General features: G+C 34.5%; 1 protein-coding gene across 4 annotated transcripts in view; it reads left to right on the forward strand.

Annotated features, from left to right (window-relative positions):
• The window catches only part of CDK8 (cyclin dependent kinase 8), a 140,420-nt gene that overhangs the window by 90,322 nt on the left and 25,221 nt on the right, over positions 1-24,877 (forward strand). For all 4 annotated transcript variants that reach the window (XM_012441713.3, XM_012441723.3, XM_021677395.2 and 1 more), the window contains exon 4: positions 3,228-3,368. In XM_012441713.3, coding sequence (XP_012297136.1) covers positions 3,228-3,368 — 141 coding nt within the window. The remainder of the gene's footprint in view (positions 1-3,227; positions 3,369-24,877) is intronic.

Genomic DNA, 24,877 nt, shown 5'->3' on the forward strand with positions numbered 1-24,877 from the left:
GTTCACACTGTTATAGTCCAGCCTGGGCAGCAAAGCAAGATGCCATCTCCAAAAAAAAAGAGAATATATATGCAGACTCAATTAAATATTTGAAGATTTCTCAAAATCAAGTTATTACAGTTTATTAGTTCATCTTTTTTTTTTTTTGAGACAAAGTCTCACTCTGTCACCTATCTGGAGTGCAGTGGTGCCATCTCTGCTTATGCCCAGCTAATTTTTATGTTATTAGTAGAGACAGGGTTTTGTCATGTTGGCCTGGCTGGTCTCGAACTCCTGATGTCAGGTGATTTGCCTACCTTGGCCTCCCAAAATGCTGGGATTGCAGGCATAAGCCACTGAGCCTGGCCAGTTTATTAGTTTATTAGTTTATCTAATGCAATGCAGAAAATGATGCTCTATTGAAAAAAAATTATTATAAAATAAGAACTTAAATTTATCTTGTCTAAGTAGCTGAACTACAAACACCAGCTTCAGTATTTTGCAGTTTACTAAGCAGATTATTTTTTAAATTGCTATTTGAGGAACTTTGAGGTAACTATAAAATTTGCTCTTTTATTCAGTGTAACATTTATGTTTTTAAAAAATCTGAAACATTACCTTATGGATAAGACTTTCTGATATATATATATATATATATCAGAAACATATTCACAAAATTTACCTTCTTACCAATCTGTAGAAAGAACATCTATCTGTTAATACAGATTATAGTTTAAGAAACAAGTAAACCAAACCTCTAACATTACCTTGTGTTAATTAATTAATAATTACTTTACTCCTGTGAACTGCTTTTAAATGATATGTAATAATATCTTTAAACATGGATTGAATTGCATACTAATCTGTATTTACTGAATTAGCATGGCCATGCTTTTATTACATATACATGAAATTTTCTCTCTGTCTTTTATGAAACTCTTTCCAAGGTTCATGCTGAGTTATTTTTTCTTCTCTTTTTAAATCTTTGGGTCTAATATTCTGTTCTTTTACTTTAAAAGAAATCTAATCAAATCAACCCTGTTAAATCAGGGTGGCCTGTGTTAAATTGAATACTCACCATACTGAGCCTCATAAGAAATAGTCATATAATTTAAACTTAAGGCATTTTCCAGGATGGTTATAAACAGGATTTGTGATAAACCACAGTAGAGCATAGAAGATAGTCTAATATTTCACTCAGTATGACTTCTGGCTGCTGGTTTGTAATATTTAATTTTACATGTTGGTTCAATGATTATACTTTAGCAAATTATATTGCATGTAATATTGTACAGTGCATATAAATAGTTCATTAGCTTTATCATCTTAATATTTAAGCCAAATAAATATTTTTAATGTTCATTTTCATAGAAAACAAATGATAATTTGGCCTACTGAAACCCACTCCTTTATCTATTTTAATTGGAATGTTGAAGTGAATTGGTAGGGGTTAAGCAGCAGAGGGTAGCAAGGCAGCTGCAATAAAAATAGTTGTTTTTAAAAATCACTTAGGCCCTGGTGAGATTTCATGGTATGTATACTTTGCATTTGTTATGTAGCCCTGGAATATAAATAAAATGACAGTAGGAAGTTCCCCCACTGTAGTTTCTTGTCATTTTAAAACATTGGTTAAAAAAAAAAAGCCACTTGTAATACTACCGAAGAAATATATATGAAATTGATTAATTACCTTACCTCTCCTACATATTTGCTCCTTTCATTCTTACTCTGGCAGGGTTTTAATATTTTTTTAAGGTGCTCTATCTTTACCTATTTTTATTAAGCTTGGAGAGAGCCAAAGAATCTTCTTCTTAAGGAGAACAGACTTGAGTGTCACATCATATTTTAGGAGAGGTGACAAAACAGTCTAGATTACTAAATTGTTGTAGCTCTGTTTTGTTTGTCTGCTATTAAATACCTTGAAAAAAAGGCTGAGGAGAAAATTAAATTAATGCCGGTAATTTAGATTAATCATGCTACATATGTGCAAACTGCTACACTTTACCTTCTCATAGATATTTGCTATACATTTTTACCTTTACTCAGTCATCATTAGTTATTCCTTATTTGTGTCATATTCTATATATCATAAGAAAATAGCAAGTGAAAATGTTAACTTATAATGTTAAATATGTCTTATTTTTATTATGTTTACTAATTTCAAGAGTATGCTTAATATTTACTTACAAATATTGGCCAAGGGTCTGCTTTGTGCAATATTAGGTGTCAGGGATATGCACAGTGGTGTGCAAGGCATAGTTGACTGCAGCCAAGTTACAGATTTTCCTGCAATTTAAGAGTGAATCTAATTAAGATAATGAGCCCTATCAAGAGCATTTGAAAGTTAAAAAAAAATTATACATTTATTTATAAAGTAATTTTTCTGAGTATAAAGTTGTGCTTTGTTTTGCTGAATGTCCAACATTATACATAGAAAGCTTTGATGTATGGTACAAGGCAGTTTTTTTTTTCCTCAGAATCTTTTCTATTTCTACATTTTTCCATTGTGAGCTGGTTTATCATTTCTTTGTGCTTGCGTGTATTTTATTGAAGCATCTCCCCACTTGCTTTCTTTATAACCTATGTCATAAATAGGTTCCAGTTCTGTGCCATGTCAACCAGCCAGAAGTATCTCTTGAACTTTGTTCTATTTTTTTTTCCATTTTATCTACCAGATAAATAGGGATCAAGTATACTCTGAAAGTAATTGATTTTTAATTATGTTTTAAAAATGAAAACACAGGGTGGGTACAGAGGCTCACACCTGTAATCCCAGCACTTTGGGAGGCTAAGGCGGGCAGATCACAAGGTCAGGAGCCTGGCCAACATGGTGAAACCCCGTCTCTGTTAAAAAATACAAAAGAAATTAGCTGCCTGTAATCCCAGCTACTTGGGAGGCTGAGGCAGAAGAATTGCTTGAACCCAGGAGGTGGAGATTGCAGTGAGCCGACATCATGCCACTGCACTCCAGCCTGGTGACAGAGTGAGACTCCATCTAAATAAATACATACATACACAATATTTCCTAATTCCCTATTGTGATAATTTATTTCCTGAAATGCTATCATATGCTTAGGAAATGGAGTTTTAGCCTCAGTTATTAGGGAATTTTAAAGTTATTTATGTTATTCAGCAGCATATGAAACTGTATTTTCCTTAGTGTTTCTTTTTCTGTTAGGAAAATATTATACATCAAATTATTTTTTCCTTTTTTTTAAGCTTATGGTGATATTTTTTCTTTCTTTCAGCATATAATCAAGTTTCACAGAGCTTCTAAAGCAAACAAGAAGCCAGTTCAGTTACCTCGGGGAATGGTGAAGTCACTATTATATCAGATCCTAGATGGTATTCACTACCTGCATGCTAATTGGGTGTTGCACAGAGATTTGGTAAGTTGATGTGTAGTTGGTTTAGACTACAAAGATGCATTACAGTTGGATACTTTTCTAGTTGTCTACAGATACCAGTGCTATATGTAGGCCTGCAAACCTTATAGAGGTAGCGAGAATGGCTACATTCTCAAAACATGGCCTAGTAGTGTGTTTTTATATAATGCATTCTGCTTCTCTGATGTATACTAGATGGTATTTATTTTGAAGTGAAAGAAGACACATTTGTTTTCCTAAGTTTCTGTTTGCTTTTAAGTTCATAAATAAAGCATTGGCTTGCTTTACATTGATTATTAGATGGTTCAGACACCCATCTTTCAAATTCTTTAGTTTCTGAAGGAAAGACTCATTTACCATATATGTACATTTTAAAATGTGAACACCTTCCTGCCAACTGAAAATTAAGTTTTAAAGTTTTGATGTTTATAGTGTTTGAACAATAGCTACATATGATACTAATATATGTAGTAATATGATATTAACTCTCAAGAACATTGTTCAGAAGCTATATAACAGGATGTAAAATAATACAGCTGCTGTGGAAAGTACTGTGGCAGTTTCTTAAAAAATTAAAAATAAGTTTACCATATGATCCAGCAATTCGTCTTCCAGGTATATACCCAAAATAACTCAAAGCAGAGTCTCAAATAGGGATTTGTATATTCATGTTCATAGCAGCATTATTCACAGTAGCTTGCCAAAAGGTAGAAACAACCCAAGTGTCCATCAGTGAATGGATAAACAAAATGGGGTATGTACATCATGAATGGGTAAACAAAATGGGGTATGTACATACAGTAGAATATTATTCAATCTTAGGAAGGAAGTTCTCAGCCTGGGCAACATAGTGAAACCCCATCTCCACAAAAGTAAAAATTAGCTGGGTGTGGTAACATGCACCTATGGTCCTAGCTATTTAGGAGGCTGTGTGGGAGGGTCACTTGAGCCCAGGAGTTTGAGGCTGCAGTGAGCTGTGATTGTGCCCCTGCACTCCAGCCTGGGCAACAGAGTAAGACCCTGTCTGTAAAATAATAATTAAAAAAAAATTCTTTTGGGGAAGGAAATGTTGACATATGTATAAGGATGAACCTTGAGTACATTATACTAAGTGAAATAAGCTAGTCACAAAACGATAAGTACCATATGATTCCACTTTCATGAGGTAACTGAGTAGTCAGATTGATGGAGACAGAAAGCCAGAGCTGGGAGGAGGGGCCGGTACTGGACATTATTGTTTAATGGTTACAGAGCTTCAGTTTTACAGAAGGAAAAGAGTTTGGAGATATATGGTGGTTGCACATTATGAATGTATTTAATACTGAACTATACACTTAAAATGATTGATACATTTTATGTTACGTGTGTTTTACCACAGTAAAAGGAATTGGGAGAAAATGTGTTTAAGTGATTTGTAATAAGGAAAAGTTTGGTCTGTTAATCTGATTGGATTCAGTTTGGTGATTTTTCTTAGCGCAGTCAAGTAACAAGACATAATGCAACGAAGTTGTATTGTGATACTGTTTGTATAGAAGCCCAGGTTTGATTTGGCAATGGTATCTGAACTGATGTCTGAAAAACTAGTCCTCCTTTCTAGATAGGGTTAAAACACATTGGGAAGGGCATGAGTGGGTTTTCACTGCTGAAGCCCGTGTTGTGACCATCTTGAGAGCATCTAGACAAGTTCACTAACTGCAGATATCTGGCCTCTTTCTTTTTTTTTTTGAGATGGAGTCTTTACTCTGTTCCCAGACTGGAGTGCAATGACGACCTCAGCTCACTGCAACCTCCACTTCCCAAGTTCAAGTGATTCTCCTGCCTCAGCCTCCCAAGTAGCTGGGACTACAGGCATGCATCACCACACCCGGCCAATTTTTTGTATTTTTAGTAGAGACGGGGTTTCCATGTTGGTCAGACTGGTCTCAAACTCCTGACCTCAAGTGATCCACCCGCCTTGGCCTTCCCAGGTGCTGGGGTTACAGGCATAAACCATTGCATCTGGCCTGGCCTCTCTCAGTAGAACTGATTTCAGTAAAACTTCAAACTGTTTTTTATAAAACTTAAAAAAGATAGGAATGCTTTTCTCATTCAGTTCGTGAAATAAATTTCAGTCAGTTAATATTTCTTTTACTGGGAAGAATTCTGTGATGAATGAAAAAGTTGAGGCAAAGCATGATGGCTCATGCTTGTAATCCTAGCACTTTAAAATGCCAACGTAGGAGGATTGTTTGAGGCCAGAAGTTAGACACCAGCCTGGGCAACATAGGGAGACCCTGTCTCTACAAAAAGAAAATTGAAACACACTGTCAAATATGCTGGTATTTGTGAATCTAAGTGGAGACCGATACTGTAGTCCAGCTAAATTCCACTTTTCTTTCCCTATCTCACTCCTTAAGCTTATTTTCCAGCCAACCCAGAGGGTGCCCTGCCTACCTGAATCCCCTCTTCCCTTCATCTTCATAGCTTGAAATTAAAGCTCTCTCTAGTCACCCTAGCTGAAAATGAGAATGTTTACATTTAAAATCCTATTACAGCTACTTTGAACCACCCATGGGGCACTTACTAGTTTTGGTAATATGGTAATCTATTTGATTATAATTTCCTGAGGGCAAAGACTGTGGATTATCTGTATTTATATCCCTCCTGGTGCCTAACAAAATACACAATTTGTGTATGTAATATTGCTTATGTTTGTTGAATGAATGAACTGGCTTACTTGTAACAGAAACAAAGTGGCTCCCAAGGTTTTTCTGATTTTATCTAATGCTTATCCATATCTACAGACATATGCATATCCTTTTGCATTTCTTTTTACTACCCTTTTATCTCTACTATGATTTAATGCAGTGAAATGGTGCACAAAAGCTTCTCCCATCCATACTGCATTTTAAATCCTTTCAGCTGCTTCCCTCTTACTACTCAAAAGAACTCAGCTCTTACTAGTCAGTTTAAAGACCATTCAACTAATGATAATGACCTATTGATCTCTTTTATTGCCTTCTTCTTCTATGCAGTATTTTTATTTCACCCAATGAAACCTATTTGCTGATCCTTTTTCTATTTGCTCTAATATTCTCTTCATGTCACTTATTTTTCCCAATTTTTTTCTTTAATCTTAAGGTTGGAACATTACTATCTTAGTTCATACACATCCCTCCTTTTATTCAAAAACGTCTTAAGGTTCCTTCTGAGTAAACTATTTAATTACAAAAAAGGTGGCAATACCTACCTTCTTCTAAACATACCAACTGTTTGGAACATGAAACTTATATTTCACTTTTACACTGCATTTAACTGACCAGTCTGTTACTTGTCATAATATATTTATGGATGCTCCTTGACTTACAATGGGGTTACATCTCGATAAACTCCTCATAAGTTGAAAGTATTGTAAGTCTAAAATGCATTTAATACACCTAACCTACCAAACATCAGAGATTAGCTTAGCATATCTTAAACATTCTCAGAACACTTTACTCAGCCTAGAGTTGGGCAGAATCATCTAACACACAGTCTACTTTATAATCAAGTGTTGAATATCTCAGGTAATTTATTGAATATTGTACTGAAAATGAAAAACAGAATGGTTGTATGGGTACTGGAAGTACAGTTTTTACTGAATGCATATTGCTCTCACATCATCTTAAAAGACAAAAAATTACAAGTCACACCATGTAACTTGGAGACCATCTCTAATTTCTAGCTCATATAGTTGCTTATTTTGGGGCTGCTTTTATTTTTTTAAGTAATTTCCTTTTTTTTTTTTTTTTTTTTTGAGATAGGGTCTCACAGTGTTGCCCAGGCTGGTCTTGAACTCCTGGGCTCAAGAGACCCTCCTGCCTTGGCCTCCCAAAGTGTTGGGATTACAGTTCTGAGCCACCATGCACAGCAATTTTGTAAATTAATTTTCTAATGCACTTCCTATTGACTGTATATATTTTGCGTTTTGTTGAAAGTATTCATAAAGCTGTATTAGACCATAGGACTGATTTATAATTAAGTCAACATATAAGTATTAAAGACTTGGTTTTGATGTATTTTCTAAGAAAATTAAGTGAAGTAGAATAGTAGTTATATGACCGGCCCAGTAGCCATCAATTTTTGTAAAGTATATGTATTAGAGTTCTCCAGAGAAACAGAATCAGTAGGACAGATAGGTAGAATCAGTAGGATGGATGGATGGATGGATGGATGGATGGATGGATGGATGGATAGATAGATAAATGGATAGACAGACAGACAAGATGGATAGATGGATAACAGGGCATTTACTAGAGGAATTGGCTCATGCAATTCTGGAGGCCGAGAAGTCCCATGATATGCCATCTACCAGCTGAAGAAACAGGAAAGCTGGTAGCATGGCTCTGTCTAAGTCCAGAGACTTGAGAACTAGGGAGCTGATGGCATAGCTCTCAGTCTGAGGCCAAAGGCTTAAGAAGCTGGGGGGGGCTGCTGGTACAAGTTCCAGAGTCCAAAGGCCAGAGAATGGAGAGTTGTGATTTCCAAGAGCAGGAGAAGAAAGGTATCTCAGCTCTAGGGAAAGAGAATTTGCCTTTCCTCTGCCTTTTTGTTCCATCTGGGCCCTCACCTAATAAAATGATATCCATCCATGTACATTGCTTGAAGGTGGATCTTTCCACTTCAGTCTGCTGTTTCACATGCCAGCCTCTTCCGGAAACACCTTCACAGAAATACCCAGAAATAATGCTTTACCAGCTATCTGGGTATTATTTATCAAGTTGACACCTAAAATCAGCCATCACAATCTGTATCAAATTCTCATATGGTCATTAATGTTTTCTGTGTTTTTAATACCTGATATCCAAAATTTCATTTTAATAGTTACCTTAATGGTTTTATCTTATGGTTTTGGAACTAGTAGGCACACAGTGTATATTGTAGTCCTGTTTTGCTAAATGACACATAATGTTAAGTGAGATATACTATAACCTTTCATTGTAGTTTGGGTTTTTTTCAAGCTGAATTACAGGGTTGTATAGAAATGTGGAGTATTTGAGCTATTGCAGCCATCTGCTGATTGGCCACTCCTGCCCTTAACTAATTCAAAATAGTGTTTTTTAATATCATCGTAAAACTTTCTAGATAATCTCTAGCTATTTCCTTTGGGAGTGTTTCAGTTGAGATGTGCTGTGCTGGGATTACAGGCACGAACCACCTGGCCCAGCCTGATATATTATTACTTTTTAAATCTGATAGTGCTGCTGTCCTGCACTCTATTTTAATTATACTGGGTAATTTGGAATCACTTAGTGGGACTTCTTATGTCCTTGTGAAGGATATGTTGGTTTCCTAGCAACTGTTAAATAAGATTAAAATCTTGTAGTGAGCCATTGACTCAAACTCAGTTTCATAGGGCACACTTTATCAAGGCGTCTTATTGTGTATTGATGATAGCATGATGAATTATTAGAGCATTTTGGATCTGATTCTTTTTATTTGAGTGTCAAAGTGAAAAAACACCTAATGTGTTTTACTTACTGATACTAATGTTTGCTCATGGTTATATGACATTTTTGTTTTTGTTTGAGATGCATTTTCTTATTGTCTGCTCAACTCTACTACTAGTAAGCAGAAAATCTGAGGAGTAAAGAGTCTAAATGATTTTATTATGGTTATTCAGAGGTAGCAAAGCTGGACTACCGAATTTAGGATTTTTCCTCTAGGTCAGTGATTTTTAAATTGCAGATTATAAGCCATAAACAAATCAAGAAATCACACAAAATCAGTTTTTTTGTTGTTGTTTTTAATGAATTAGAATATGAGAGTGCATCATGTATGTTAAGGGTAATTACTGTTTCAAGAAACTTTTGATTCAGTTATATATATTTGTCATTATTGTCATTTAATATTAAATGTGTCATGTAGTATTAAATTTTCCTGTTGGTTATGTTCAAAAAGGTTTGGAAGCCATTGTACTAGAAAATACTCAGTCCCAAATTATAGAACCTTAATGTTTTATGTAAGCTTTTTGACATTGGTAATAAAATCATTTTGAATAGCAGTTAGGAGGGATTATATAATGGTAGTAGAATTTCGGGAAAGTTTCACTTTCTTCCTTTTTACCTTTCAAATTGTTGAAATAGTTTGTAGTTAACATACATTATTGTTACAGTCAGAGGGAAACAGTGTTTTAATCTGGACCATAAATCTGAAGAAAATGTTTATTTAATATGTTATTAAAGCTCAAATGTAACATTCAGTGTAGTTTAGCATATTTTGTTGGTTAAGAGTGATTGTTATTTTTAAAAAACATCCATACGTATACTGTCTTTCTTTCTAAAAAGAGACATCAGTAAATTCTTTAGAAAAGAAAAACTAAGCAGAAAGGACCCTGAAATTACCCATAGACTGAAAGAGGCAGAGCAATAAAGTCATGCAACAGTGGGAAGGAGAGGAGTCTGCATTCTAGACCTCTGGTCTACTCTTTTTCCTTCTCTGTGCTGTAGTAGCTTCCTTGAAATGAGAGCTAGGAACATATTAAGCATGTTTCTTTAAAACAGAGCTTTTTCAGAGAAAAATGCTCTTTAATTGTCGGGTTTAATTATTGCTCATGACTTCAGATTTGCTTCATTTATTGGAAACTCCAAGGATTTGCTCTAATTGTAACTTATTTGTTTAATTGGGTAGCTAATAAAACACCCAAGATTGCAACCATAAAATTTAGGCTTGCAAATAAAATGTGGGTTTGGTAACAACTGATTAAGGCAAATTTAAATGAGATTTGCATTAATTTTAGTTAACATCATGACTGTCATGCTTATTCTGAAGTATTCTTACTTAAATGACCAACTGGGCAGTTTTCCTTCTGTAAACTGATTATAAACAATCCTTTTGGCTTTTGGGTACATGCTCCATTTGCTTAATTTTAATATTGGCATACACAATGTACTGTTTTATTATTTATAAATTAAAAAGTGGCCCACGTCATTTTATTAAAAATCACAATTGCAAATAGCTTATGTATTCACATGGGTAGGTTACAAGTTAATAATAAAAATATGTCATTTGGTTTGCATATTACTTAGTCAAGCATCTAACCAATCAAGAATGGTTATTTTAAATTATCTCATCAAGATTTTGTTGAATTAAATAGAGTTTCTCTAACATGTTTTTCTGCAATCCTGGAAATTGACTGGAAGTAAAGGGTTATTGAAGTTTTTCTCCATTCGTAACATAACTGATGTGATATATCATTATGTATTTTACATAACTCCTCCCGTTTTTATAAACAAAATTTACTAGCCACAGCAGTGTGTTTTCAAAAACCAGGACAGATTCGGAGACAATAATTTTTTATATCTCTGCCTGCATCTGACATAAGCTATTACTTGATTTAATATGATATTAATGGTGACCTCTAAGTTTTTCTCTTTTGAGCTTTAGACTTTCACATTAGCAAAACAGAAATATACTCTTATCAGAATACCAAGAAATGATTTTTCCAAAGAGGGTTTCAGAATACTCTGAATTATGCTGTGAAAAAAACATAGAAATTAATATTCCAGTCTAACTTTGTAGTAATAGTCAGGTTTTAGAGTTATTTTCCAGACTTCTGAAGATTTGCAAAAGTACTTGAATCTTTAAAGATGGAATATATTAGATAAGATTTTCTCTTAGCTAATGCTGTTTTCTCAACCTGTTTTAAGTCATTCGCGCCCTTGGCCACATAAAGCTTTCATTAAGTCTTTTTCAGTTTGAGGACCATATCTCCTTACTGGATACAAGCAAATGAGAAATGGTCAAATAAGAGAACAAAACTTAAGTCTTCTTATAAAAACAAGCACAAGCAGCGAGCCATGTTTCAAAATCAGTTCAACCCAGAAGTTCAAGATCTTATGTACATTTTTATACATGTTGTTTGACTCAACATACAGGAAATTTTTCCTTAAGATTTAATAAAATGAGAAATTCCCTCAATACAATTAGATGTAAAATCAGTGACCGTTATTGAATTAACTATTGAAAGAAATATTTGTTTATTGAAGTCTTCTACTCCTCCAATACAACTGGATTTTACCTTCCCTTTTAATAGTGATCACTGTTATATGACTTATGTCTATTTTTTATTATTTAATTTATATATAATTTGCCTCCAGATTTTTATCTTACTAAAAATATAATACTCTAAGTAGGTATGCATTCTGAAGATTCCTAACTCTCTGTTCTCAAATAGATGTATGAAGTTCTAAAATCAATTTCTATTCTAATTTCCAGTCTTTTCAAATCACAGACAGGCTTGTAGTTCAGGTCAGTGCCTATTTAACAAAAACATAGAAGGTGGGAAGACAGACTGCTAATTTTTAAAAACTCATTAGTCTAAACATCTGTTTTTGTAAACACCTTGAACCATTTGAAATAAAGATCATTTTTTGTTTTCCCTAATTTCACAGACTAATATTAATATGCCTTAAAGTTGGAAGGCATCTTAGCAGTGACAGACTATTCCAGTCTCTTAGCTGCTACAGTAATTCTTGGTAATATCCAGGCAGACAGCCCTCCTGACACTGCTTGAATATTTCCATCATGGCTAACTTTCTGCCTTATTAGAGTAAACTTAATGTTAACACAGCTGTAATCCTTAGAAGGTAGAGTCAGAAATTTGGAATTCATAATACTCATTCTTTGGGTCCTCTCTTCCTTGATTAGTCTTCTCTTTTCCCCCCTTCTGGTTAACACTAGATGGTAAAATCAAATGTTGTCTGAAAAAAAACAAACAAAAAAACAAAAACAAATGTCTGAACCTTCATGCTGAAGGAGGGGCTAAGGGAAAACTAAAAATAAAAGGTAGAGCAAAGTAAAGAATAACAAAAAGAGAAATTAAGGAGAAAAATAAGGAAGGATTGCACATGGTAGAGAGTGATAGAAAATCTTGGGTTATTTATCCTTGAGTAATGTTTTCTTTATCATCATGGGCCAAAGAGGAAAAATTAAGTCCCTATTATAGTGGACCTGAGGTTTGTTTGAATCAGTTCCTCCACTTAATTATGTTACCATGGGAAACATTAACCTCTCTGTTTCTTTTCTCATCTATAAAACGGTGCCAGACCTATTTGGTTTTTCCTTTGGGTAAAGACTGATATGAAGACTGTGGCACATAATAAATGTTCATTAAGTACATTTCACTTTTCAAGTTGTCCTGTGAATATTAAGTCCATAAGGATTAAGAGCTTTATTCATTTTTTTACTGCTATATCATCACTATCCAGAATGTCACACGGTGCATATTGGATGCCCATAAATAACTTAGTGAATGAATAAGTGGATTTTTTGTCAGCTCTTTCTTCAAAACATATCTCAAATCCAGGTATAGTGAGATCTTATTGTAACTCAAATTTGAATAAAGCACAATTGGCAATTGGTCCTTATTATCTGCCTGGCATTTTTTCTCAAAGAAGAGTCAACTATAGTGCTTATTTTCAGGGAAAGAATCCATGAAAGGAAGGGCAGATTTGGCAGGGATTCTAGACTTCTTCTAGTCCAGTGTCCCTGGATCAATCCAATAAATCATTAGCTATCTAACGAAGAGATTTCAGAATTTTCTGCTGCCAGGAAACGGATTTGGATTACCCAGATGGGCATCAGGATTGCTAGATGTAGAGATTCACCTTGTTCATTTCATTAATATCTATTTACCCTACCCCTAGCTGGCCTTCACATTTTACACAGTCTAATTTCTCAGACTCCAGTAATTGCCTCATGGCCTCACTTCTCACCATTTCTGTCACCAGTACTCTAATCCAGGCCACTTGGATTACTGCAGAAACTCCCCAGTGATTTTCTTCTCTTGTTGTCTTGTGTTTGTTTGATCTAGTAAGTACAAACAAAATGATCTCTCTAAAAAGTGAATCACATCATGTCATTCACCTGTTTAAAATTCCTCAATAGCTTCCCAGCTGGGAGACTGATACATTCAAAGTCTTTCCTAAACATATTGTACAGTATGATGTCTTTTTACTGCAATGAAAGCTGCACCATTATTTTATGTACCACTAAGAAAGAAAACATGCAGCCAATTTCATTGTCATACAGCGGTTATGAGACATATCTTGCTTTCAGAAATTCTAAAATTTAAAGAGAAAAGTAAAAATTGGAATCCATGAAATGCATCTTTTTTTCTTGTCACATAATGGTTAGGATTTATTCACTAATACAGTGGCAAATAAAATGATAGAGGTGACTTATTTATGTATTTAAGAATTCTTAAGTTTTATTGTTAGATATGACATTTGCTCTGAGGTTTTATTAAAGATAAGGTTAAAGATGTTCCCTTCTATGCCTGGCTGTTTGTTTCTATATCAATAATAGATAATGCTTTTTCTGCCTCTTCTGGGATGATCATGTGGTTATTTCCTTTAATCCATTAATGTGGTAAATTACATTTACAAGGTTTTCTTTTGTTTTTAACATTGAACTCTCCTTGCAGTGGGAGGGTTCCACTGTCATGATTTCTTTTTTCATTCACTAGTAGATTCCCTTTGCTAATATTTTGTTTTTTTCTATTTTCACAAATCAGATTGGTCGATAATCTTCTGTTTGTATATTACCTTTATCCTGTTTTGTTATCATGATTATATTAGCCCCAGAAGACGCTTTTAGTCTCTGGAATAGTTTATATAATAGAAATTATTTGTTCCTTGAAAGTTAGTAAAAGTCAGCTGGGCATGTGGCCCATGCCTATAATTCTAGCACTTTGGGAGGCTGAGGTGGGAGGATTGCTTGAGCCCAGGAATTCAAGACCAGCCTGGGCAACCTGGTAAAATGCCATCTCTACCAAAAAATGTGAAAATTAGCCAGGTATGTTGACACATGCGTATGGTCTCAGCTACTTGGGAGGCTGAGGTGGGAGGATTGCTGAGCCAGGAGGCTGAAATTGTGTGAGCCAAGATTGCACCACTGCACTCCAGCCTGGGTGACAGAGTGAGACTCTGTCTCAAAAAAAAAGAAAGTTAGTAAAAGTTATTTTGTAAAATTCTTATTCTGGTGCACTGAAGTGAGGTTGGACAATTTTTTACTATCATTTCAATTTCTTTAGTAATTGTTATGTTATTTAGATGTTCTGTAGAACTCTGGATTAAGTAAGCATTTTAAAATAAAGTACAGATTATCACAACTGGTCCTAGAAAAGGTCAATAAACAGATCAATAACTATGAAAGAAAGACATTTGTCACAGGACTACCTCTAAGAAATGTACAAAATGCAAATAGTTTCACTGTTGTTTCAGACCCTCAAACAAATAATCCTACATTGTGTAAATTGTTCTAGAGTTGTGTAAAAGAAAGAACATTTCTTTAATAACTTTATAGGAAGAAAGCATAACACTGACATAGGACCTGATCAAGGTAATGCCTACAACCCTAAACCAGTATCACCTGTATATATTTATGCACGTCTTAAATAAAATATTAGCAAGTAAGACCTGGGTGATCTTAAGCTCTAAGTCAGTGAAGTGCATTTTGTGTGGATGATTCCATATTTGGAAACCTGTTAACAAAATTCATCTTATTGATATTGCTGAGTGGATAACCCTGTGATTATCTTAGTAGTCATAAATATAACACAAAATTCAATATTTGGTGAAATTCAGTGTTCATTTCTGGTTGAAATTCTTAATAAAATAATAAAAGGAAACTTCCAAGCGTCAAAAGTATATATCCCCTGTCTCATCTTATATCCCAAATCAGCAGCCTTTATATACTTCTAATGTTCTAGCACCACTGTTATTTAACAGTGTTCTGGAACAGTTCTGGTTCAGAAATAAACAATCATGATAGGGGATTCATTAAGTTAAATAGGACAAATGCAATAGTGCTATCCAACTGTTAAACCAGTTTCTATATGTATACATAGAAAGAGGACAAGAGAGTTATTCACTGTTGAGTAAACAAAAACAGGAATCAAAAGAGCCTTGTTAAGATATTTATATCACCTATAAGAAATAAAGGTTTAGAGAAATCTGGAGCTATGACTAACAAAATGTTTGTAATGATCTAACTTTGTGAGGTAGGATTTCAGGTACATTTTCCTTTTCGTATACTTTTCTATGTTTTGATTTTCTGAAAGAAATGTTTATTTTTGTTTTTTTTTTTTTTTAAATGTTGCTTATAATTTTTTAGGCATAGACTAGAAGCTAGAAAGTGATCAGAGACAGTTAGGGGTATCTCATGCGTGGTATTGAAAGTTCATCTTGTGGACTTTATCCAGTCATGCTGAATCCCATCCCCTGAACCCCCAGCCCCAGAAGTTTTTACTTAAGAGTCACTGCAGTAGTGAATCATTGTTAACAGATTATAGTGTGAGCTGCCATCTTAATTATCACTATAATGTATTTAGGACTTTTATATATCAAGTGTCTTGTTAAAGCCTTTCATGTATATTAGTTACATTTAGTCTGTCTGACAACACTAGGTTTTCATTATTTTTATCCATATTATATAGATGAAGAAATGGAGGTTAAGGTTACATAACTAATAGCTAATGGCATTTCTGATTTTTTCAGCCTTATTCTTAATCACCTAACTGTATTTCCTCATCTTCTGAAGAAGTCCATCATATTCCTCAATATTTAGGGGAAGGAGAAAGTTGGAGAACTAGTCTGAAGTCTCCTGTGTCTGTTGGAATATAGAAGTTATTGTCACAGTGTCAGATACAGTTTATGTCAAAAGACTGTGACATATTTTATTATAGCAGAAGGATTAAAGTAGTGAAAATACAGTGAAGAACTAACTGTCTGTTCAGTTTGGCAATTGTACAAAAAGAAATAGAAATATATGTACCTTGACATTTTCTATCAGATTATGACAAAATTTTTTAAATAAAGAATGAGCGGCCGGGCACGGTGACTCACGCCTGTAATCCCAGCACTTTGGGAGGCCGAGGTGGGTGGATCACCTAAGGTCAGGAATTTGAGACCAGTCTGGCCAACATAGGAAAACCCCGTCTGTACTAAAAATACAAAAAATTAACCGGGTATGGTGGTGTATGCCTGTAATCCCACCTACTCAGGAGGCTGAGGCAGGAGAATCTCATGAACCCAGGAGGCAGAGGTTGCAGTTAGCTGAGATTGCGCCATTGCACTCCAACCTGGGGCGGCAGAGAAAAAAAAAAAAAGAATGAGCAAAAATTATAGATTACAGTAATGTAATAGGTTATGTGGTATTTAGGGATATATAAGAGTATATATTTCAAATAACCACTCAAAAATGTGTCTAGGAAAGTTCAGTGTGTATTAGAAGTAGAGATATGCATAGTAAGTATTGGCAAAGGCACAAGTCTGCATTAATCTCTCAGAACACAATAATAGAAAACTAAAAATTTTATTTTCTAGTTAGCATTAATTGAAAAATGTGCTATTCAGAGTTTGAAAGTAGAGACTTCTGAGTGAAATATATGCATTCTTTGCAAATTGAAACACCTCAATATTAGAATAATGTGAAATTGTACAAATAGGCAGAATTATATAGCTTTAAACCAGTTGTTTGAAAGGCACATTAAAACAGAAAAACTTTTAGAACATATTAGAAAAAGAAACAATAATAAATCGTAAAAGCCATTTAGAAAAACACCAAGACTAACCAAAAGTTGGACCACAAATGATATGGTTAATATACATAATTTGTGTGTGTAAATATTTATTTTTTTAAAGTTCAATTTTATTAGTAAAGTTATGCATTGAAATTTAGGTGATGCCATTTCTCCTATCAAATGGCAGTGCTCAGTTGTTGACAGTGCACTGGCATTATAATGCAGTAGTTAAGAGGGCAGATTCTGGACCCACACTGCCTGCATTTGAACCCTAGCTCTGCTACTGATGAGCCAGTATGAACCGCTAATAGGAACTCTGTCAGTTCAGCTGAGGCCTTTCTGGCCTTGTCGTCTCATCTGTAAAATTAATCTGTGTAGGGCACTTGACATATAACTGACATTCATGTTGCTCTTGTCAAACCATCACTTTAAAATTCTTCAGTGAAATTTCCTTTCAAAGATAAAAGGAACATTTTTTCTGCAACTAGACCCTACACGGTCTGGCCCCCACCTGTCTTTGCAACGACATTTCCTGCCAGTGTACTCCTGTGAATTATGCCATACCTACAAATGCCTTCTTGAATAAACCCAGGTATTTAACATTTCAGAGTCTTCTTGTTTTAGCTTTTGTTTGAAAAGTTCTCCTGTCCATGCCTGCTTAGGTACTACATACATGAGTAACCCTTTCCTCTGGTTAGTTCCTTCTCATCCTTCAGTCCTTAAATGTCACCTTAGAGAGAACTTCCCTTACCATCCTGTACACACTAATGCCCCCATTATTCTAATCTCTTTTTCTCTCATTGTACTAATCATAATTGTAGTTTTTTTACACATATTTGTTTGCATTTTCTAATGTCTGGCTTCCTTATGTGATAGATACAATGTCTGTTTTATTACCCACTATGACATGCCAAGAATGGTGCCTGATACATAATTGGCCTTTGGTATGTTGAATGAATGAAGAAACACTAACTGCTATGACATAATTACAGCCTTTCTAGAAAGCAAGAATTATAAAGAATTTTTAAAAAATATTCATTCCTTTTGATCTAACAATCTTTTAACAAACTTTCCTGAAGATACTATAAAGAATGGTACAAGGACCATCACAGAAGTAATGGTACTAATTACAAATTGTAAAATATTTACATGTCTAACAACTAGAGAATCGTTTCATTGAGTGATTATGACACTTAGAAAAGATGAACTGTTATGTAGTCATTAAAAAATTTTTTTTGGTAAGTTTAAATAATGTTTTAGTGTTACAGACAAAAGCAGACTATAAAATAGTGGAAATAAAATACAGTATAAATATATCAACAAAAGAAAGAAAATTTATCAAAAATACAGTTAAATTTGAGTAGCTAATTATATTTTCTTAATTGTATTTGAAAATTAACTTTCCTACAAAAGCATATGTTACGTTCTGGAGGGGAAAAAAGGTGTGTGTTTTTTTAAGTATCAGAAGTATAAAAAAATTTCATGAATAGATTCATGCTATTATGAGAACTTGTAAGAATCCAGAAGCTATGTCACAATAAAGAAGGTCCTCACTCCTTATCGTCAGTAAGTAGGGAGAGGAATTTTTCTTGCTATAATTTAATTTTTGTTATTATTACTTGTATATTAAACTATTGTCTAGTCCATGTGGATCATAGTATATTAAATGTGTGTAAGAAAATTAGCATATTTATTCCAGCTATAGCAGGCAGTAAATTCCTAAGAACTGACAAATATAACTAAAGATACGATAAATAGGCTGAATATAAGAGCTCTAGTTAAAATACTGTTATAGAATACAGAACGTAAATGTAAGATTTAGTAGCAAGAGAAAAGCAGTATGTTAGGAAAATGGCAAAAATAATTGAATATACCTTTACTATTTAGAATATAGAGAATCAACATGAATATGTTAGCTTAATAACAAAAGCCTTGTCAATAAAACAAAACTACAGAGTAAGTCATAACATGATTACCAATGAAAGATATGCAAATTAAAATATTTATGTTACATTATATTTCAAGCTAATAAAATTATATGATGTAGATAGGAGATGCACATTGCTTTTGGTTTTACAGATTGATTTTATTATACTTGATGGTGTTATTTCTGTAAGTGATAATGTTGAATTTATAAAATCTGTTAATATGTATCAAAAAAGCCTTAAAAATGTTTATAATCTTTACCCAGCAATTTTGATTTTAGGAATTTTTGATAGATGCATACAGAAATGTTTTCAAGGCAGTTTTTTTAAATTTAAGGACCTAGGAACAACCTTAATGTTTAATAGGAAATGAGCTATATAAATTATGGTAGATACATATCAGAAAAGTAATTTCGTAAAGATTCTATTAGAAGAGTAATTTCTAGATTAAAAATCTTAATGATATAATATTAAGTGAGAAGGATGCAAATAATATATTTAGTTCAGTGCCTTTTAAATTTTATAAAGAGAAAAATAGACAAAAATATTCCAGAATGTTTAAAGTGATCGTTGTTAGTTCAGACATTATAGATGATTTTGTTTTCATTGTGCTTTTCTTCATCTTATGAGTTTTATCCATTGAGTATGTATTACCTTTGAAGCTTAGAAAACAAAACACACAAAAAAAGTCTCTTGAAAACCCAAAGTGTATGTGTTTTGGAGTTGATGAATAGGAAGATGGTGCCCAGCTTCACTGCCTGCTCACTGTCCATGCTCACCAAAATACAGCCTACCACTCTTAACATATAGACACCCTTTTATATTGCAAATAGAAATGCAAAATGATTCAACACCTGGAGAAGTAAATTTGTTGATAACAAATCTACCTATTCATGCATCTTTCCACACAGTAATTCTGCTTTTAGGAATTTATCCTAAAGATATACCACACAGTATAAACATACATGCACAAGATTAATTCATTCCAACATTGTTTCTCATTACAAGATATTGGAAACCAAGTAAGGATGCAAGAATATGACACTGAGTAAACTATGATATAAAATATGCATGCAGTGGAGCATCCACGGCTATAGAACAGAATGAAGATCTCTGTAAACTGATAAAATATTATTTATAGGAGATATTATTACATTAAAAATTTTTTTCAAGTCCAGTTTTAGAACAATAAATCTGTTAGCATGATTTGATCTGATACACTTCTACTTTTGAGATTTTATTCCAAGGAAATTATATGGTGCATGTATCAGGGCTTTGGGGATGGGCGGGGAGCATAATTTTACAGTGGCAGTGGGAACTTCGTTAGGGTTACTACCAAAAGTACGGGATGGGAGTGGCATAACCAAGTGTCTGTTAACAGAAGAGTATAGTTGACTCAATCTCCAATTTGCCTTGATACATTACTAAGTATCTGAAGACTTTATTTCACCCCTAGAATAAGGTTCTTGCCGTTAACTTGACAAACATCTAGATTTGTCAAGGAAGTAATACTTGGGAAGATGGTACACAAACCGAAGTCGGTTTTGTTATACTACCAAATCTATACATTAAAATTGTTTTGAATAATAATTGGAATTAGAGTGATTTTCAGATTCGAATGTAAGCTATGTTCACTTTTTAAATAAATCGAGTTAAATTCATAATAAAGAAAGGAACTATTTTGAAAGCTAAAAGGTTTAAGATACTGTCTCTGTGCCTTAATACTTCTCCTTTAAGATGAACTTGATCTCCTTGATGTTATTCAACCTTCTAGTCTTCAATTTAGTTATCTCTTCTTTTTTACTCGACTCATTAGAATTTGTTTAAACTATGTTATAAAATTTTACAGCTTTGTAAAAGTGCAATTAATGAATCGGATTTGAAAAAATCAATTTCCATCTATTTAAAAATATACACACAAATATTAATATGTGCACACATTCTTTATCAGAAGTTATATTTGTGCCCAGAAATTGAAAAGTGTATTTTTTATTACCATACAGTTTTTGTACTGTGCACCCATGTTCCATTGTGAAGGAAGTAATATTGCCTGTGCTAGGCTCTGCTGCAGGAAATAAATGACCTTTGTGTTATTGAAAATAGAAGGTTCTGTCCCATATTGATTTCTTAGCACTTAAACTAGTGTGCTATGCCCCAGCTGACTAAAATAGGCAGTTTAAGAATTTTGTAATTTAAAAACTCAAAACCCCATAGTATCTGGAGGAAAAAACCCCTTAGATTTTAAAGATATCAACTTAAAACCAATCTGGACTGTGTTTATTATTTTAAATATTTTTGACGATATTTACCATTGGTGAAAGACCATTGTAATTTAATTTTGTCTTAATAGGAATAGGTGAAAGCAAAAGGTAAGGGTATTAGAATGGATTGGAGAAAAATATGAGTGAGTTATAAAAAGGAAATGTCATTTCTTATTAGCACTATTACTCCTGTGAAGTTAGTCCTTGTTTCATAAAATACCTTGATTTGCACAGTCAAAGAACCCGGCCTGTTCTCCATAAGTCAAAAACTAGTTAACATTCCTATGGTATTTGAATACTGCCAATGTGTGGCACACTCTGAGTGCTCCCTTTATCCCTAACAGACGGTGCAGCCCCAGCTCTGTGGCTTTTGCATGCGGGATCTCAGTGAGTCCTGGAGGCACTCTGTTCCTCAGATGCCAAGTAGTCACGTCTGTGAAGCTCTCCCTTTCCTGAATTTATCTCACGCATTTATTCTAGAATATGACCTCTTAGAGGGCAGGAACTGTTTGTTTGTTTGTTTATTTGTTGGCTGGTTTGTGTCTTTGTTGATCCTCACTGCCTCTTAATTCAGTAAACATGTGAATGAATGTGTAGTACTTGAACTGTTTACTGTATAGGATGAAGTTAGGTGTTTTTAAGTAACATCCATGTTGTTTTTATCAGGACACAGAATTGGTTAAGAATTCTATGCTTTTTTCAAATTTAAACAGAGGAAGGCAGGAATAACTTTACTAGAAGTGGGTAATTTCTCCTTGAGCTTAAAGGTGTTCAGTAATACTGGTGTAAACTTTAGTATAGTATTAGAGGTAGAAAATTCATAGCTTTGAAAAAAAAGATGAAAAACTGTATTGTAAAGATATCTTCACTAGATTTCCAGATTTCTCTCTATCACTTAACTTTTCAGAAGATTTAAGTAAAACAGTTTGTAAAACTTACTGAATATGTCCATTTAAGACTTTGCTGCCTACTTATGAATCTCATAGGACTTTTGAAATGTGAGATAATGTGTCAGTCAGTCCCTTCAGTGTGTATTGTACAGAACATCATAGAGTAACTAAAAAGTTTGCCACCAGGCTGTTATTTACAAGTTTGTGGAAGTTTAATTCTGGGCAAATGACAGAGAAAAAGCACTGATAGTAGTTTCTTACGGATCACTGTCTTATTTTAATAGAGAGATCCATCAAGAATCAACTTTTCCTGTTGACTCAATCTTCAATTTTCCTTGATGCATTAGTAAATATCTGAAGACTTCATTTCATCCCTAGAAGAAAGGTCTTGCCGCTAACTTGACAGATGTGCCACCATTCTCCACTTCTGTGCCTATGTCAGATAGCTCTGACAAATGCTGGCATTTTCTTCATCAACCCAGTCCTTGTCTTTTTCAAGATAGAGCTTTTTGAATTCTTTAGTTTTCCATCAGAGTTGGCTCCTAAAATGAAACCAATTTGCTATCCTTGCTGTATGCCAAAATCATCGGTGTACTCTCCTACAGCATGACAGATGCTGGAGAACAGAAAGCTTCTGCCAGAATGGTTGTCCCTCCAGTATAAACATCTGCTTTAGGAAATATCAATGATTGTTTTGGGAGTTCAGCAGCAGAAACAAGAAGAAAAGCCTGGGAGAAATAAAACAACAGTTAGAGAAGGAAACCATTGCTTCAAATAGTAGTGTCTCGATTTATATCATTTTTCAGCTGGCAATCAGGGATGATCTATCGTCATTTCTGTGTATGGCTTTGCTGTATTTGAAGATGTTTCCATGGTATTATAATACTTTTAAGTCATGTAGATTTCTGATCTCCATGGCAACAGATACAGTTTAATAGAGTATATGCCTCATCAGAATGTCACCAGCAAAGTTCTATATGTTCTTTTAAGGTGATTATGTTTGATAGTATATAAAAGATCAGAGATTATTTTCCAAAGTTACCTCTAATCACTTCATATAGAGCAACTACTAAAGTTTTGGCATGAGAGCTTAAAAACTGCTACCAAATTCTGCTACTGATAGACAAGGAAGAAAAGGAAAGAAATACGTTATCAAGAAATTAGTTTCAACATGGCATTAAGTACTAAAACAAAAATTATTCGTCAAGTCTTTTTAAAAAAGTTGTCCTTAATACTGATTAAACAACAAAACAGAACCCATGACAAAAGTAATTATCATTAGGACCTTTCCTATGTTTTTCTCTTGAGATTCCCATTAGATTACATTCAGAAAAGAAGAAACGTAGAGTTTGATTTGTCTACTAAATCATACTATCATTCCCTGGGGACATATGCAGTGTTAATGGAAAGTTAACATGAGGAGGGTCCCATTATTTCTAAATAGCGCTATTACAACAACATTTAAGACCATTGTCTTTTGTTTATGACTATATATAGCATGCCCAAACTGAATCTGAATTCACTAAAGAGAGTGTTGGGATAAAAGTGAGATGGTTCAGATGGTGCAAGGGGCACTGAGTTACAAAGCAAAGTAATTTTAAAAATATTAACTGGAGCTTGGACCCCAAACTCTAATACTAAGGCCGGACCTCGACAAAGATACTATTTATCTCCCCCAGCTCTCAACTTAGATTTAGAACTCGACCAGTTCAGTAAGTTTAGAATAAAAGAAACCTGAAATGAAAAGCAAGAGAGGGATTTTGCCCTTTGTCTAGCACCAAGCCAATACTGTCCATCCCAGGGCTTTTCAGATCTGTGTCCCAGCTGCTGATTGAGTAAGAAAATGTGTTTAAAAAGAGGGAAGGTGAAAAAAAGATGGTGTGAGAGTGAGATCTTTTCCTCTCCATCTCAGATAGTCAGAGGAGAGACATGTGCTTGTATACATTGTGCTTTTGCCAGTTATGGAGAGAATCTTTTAGGATTGAACTCTCCAGTGTTAGAAAAATCAATCACAGCAATCCAACTAATCAACTTGTTTCTCTGGAGAAGGTAGAGGAATTTGGGGTAGGATAAAGGAGGGATGGGTGGTAAAAGGGTCTTTTAACTGTGTGCAGCTTTATAGTTTGAATTGTTTGAGAAAATGTTTGTGTATTATTTCTGTCATTAAGGGAGAGGGGAAAAATCCAATTTTAGTGCAGAAGAAAGGTCCTTAGGGGCAGAAAATGGCATAATGATGACATAATTGTGAAAGGTTACAGTCTATTCAAAGAATTCTGAAAAGATGAAAACATGCATCCAGCAGGAGCAGCAGCAAGCGGGAAGGCAGGGCTGCAGATGATGGGAAGCAGCCTGCCAGGTGCCTTGCATCCCATCACAAGGACTGGATCTTATGCAGGGGTGGGGAAGGACCAAAGTTAAGGTAGAAGTCGGTGTTCTTTTTTTTAGACAGTGTTTGCTCTGTTACACAGGCTGGAGTGCAATGGCCTGATCTTGGCTCACTGCAGGCTGTGCCTCCCAGGTTCAAGCAGTTCTGCCTCAGCCTCCTGAGTAACTGGGATTACAGGTGTGTGCCACCATGCCCCACTAATTTTTGTATTTTTTAGTAGAGATGAGGTTTCCCCATGTTGTCCAGGCTGGTTTCAAACTCCTGACCTCAGATGACCTGCCCACGTTGGCCTCCTGAAGTGCTGGGATTACAGGTGTGAGTCCCTGTGCCTAGCTTTTTTTTTTTTTTTTTTTTTTTTTTTTCGCAGCGGCCTGATCACAGCTCACTGCAAACTCCACCTGGCAGGCTCGAGCAACTCTCTCACTTCAGCCTCCTGAGTTTGTGTGCCACCCTGGCTAATTTTTTCAAAAAAAAATTTTTTGAGGCAGGGTTCTACTGTGTTGCCCA

This window comes from Aotus nancymaae, unplaced genomic scaffold (assembly GCF_030222135.1).
Source record: "Aotus nancymaae isolate 86718 unplaced genomic scaffold, 86718_ANA_hifiasm-v0.15.2.pri h1tg000009l, whole genome shotgun sequence".
Lineage (NCBI taxonomy): Eukaryota > Metazoa > Chordata > Mammalia > Primates > Aotidae > Aotus > Aotus nancymaae.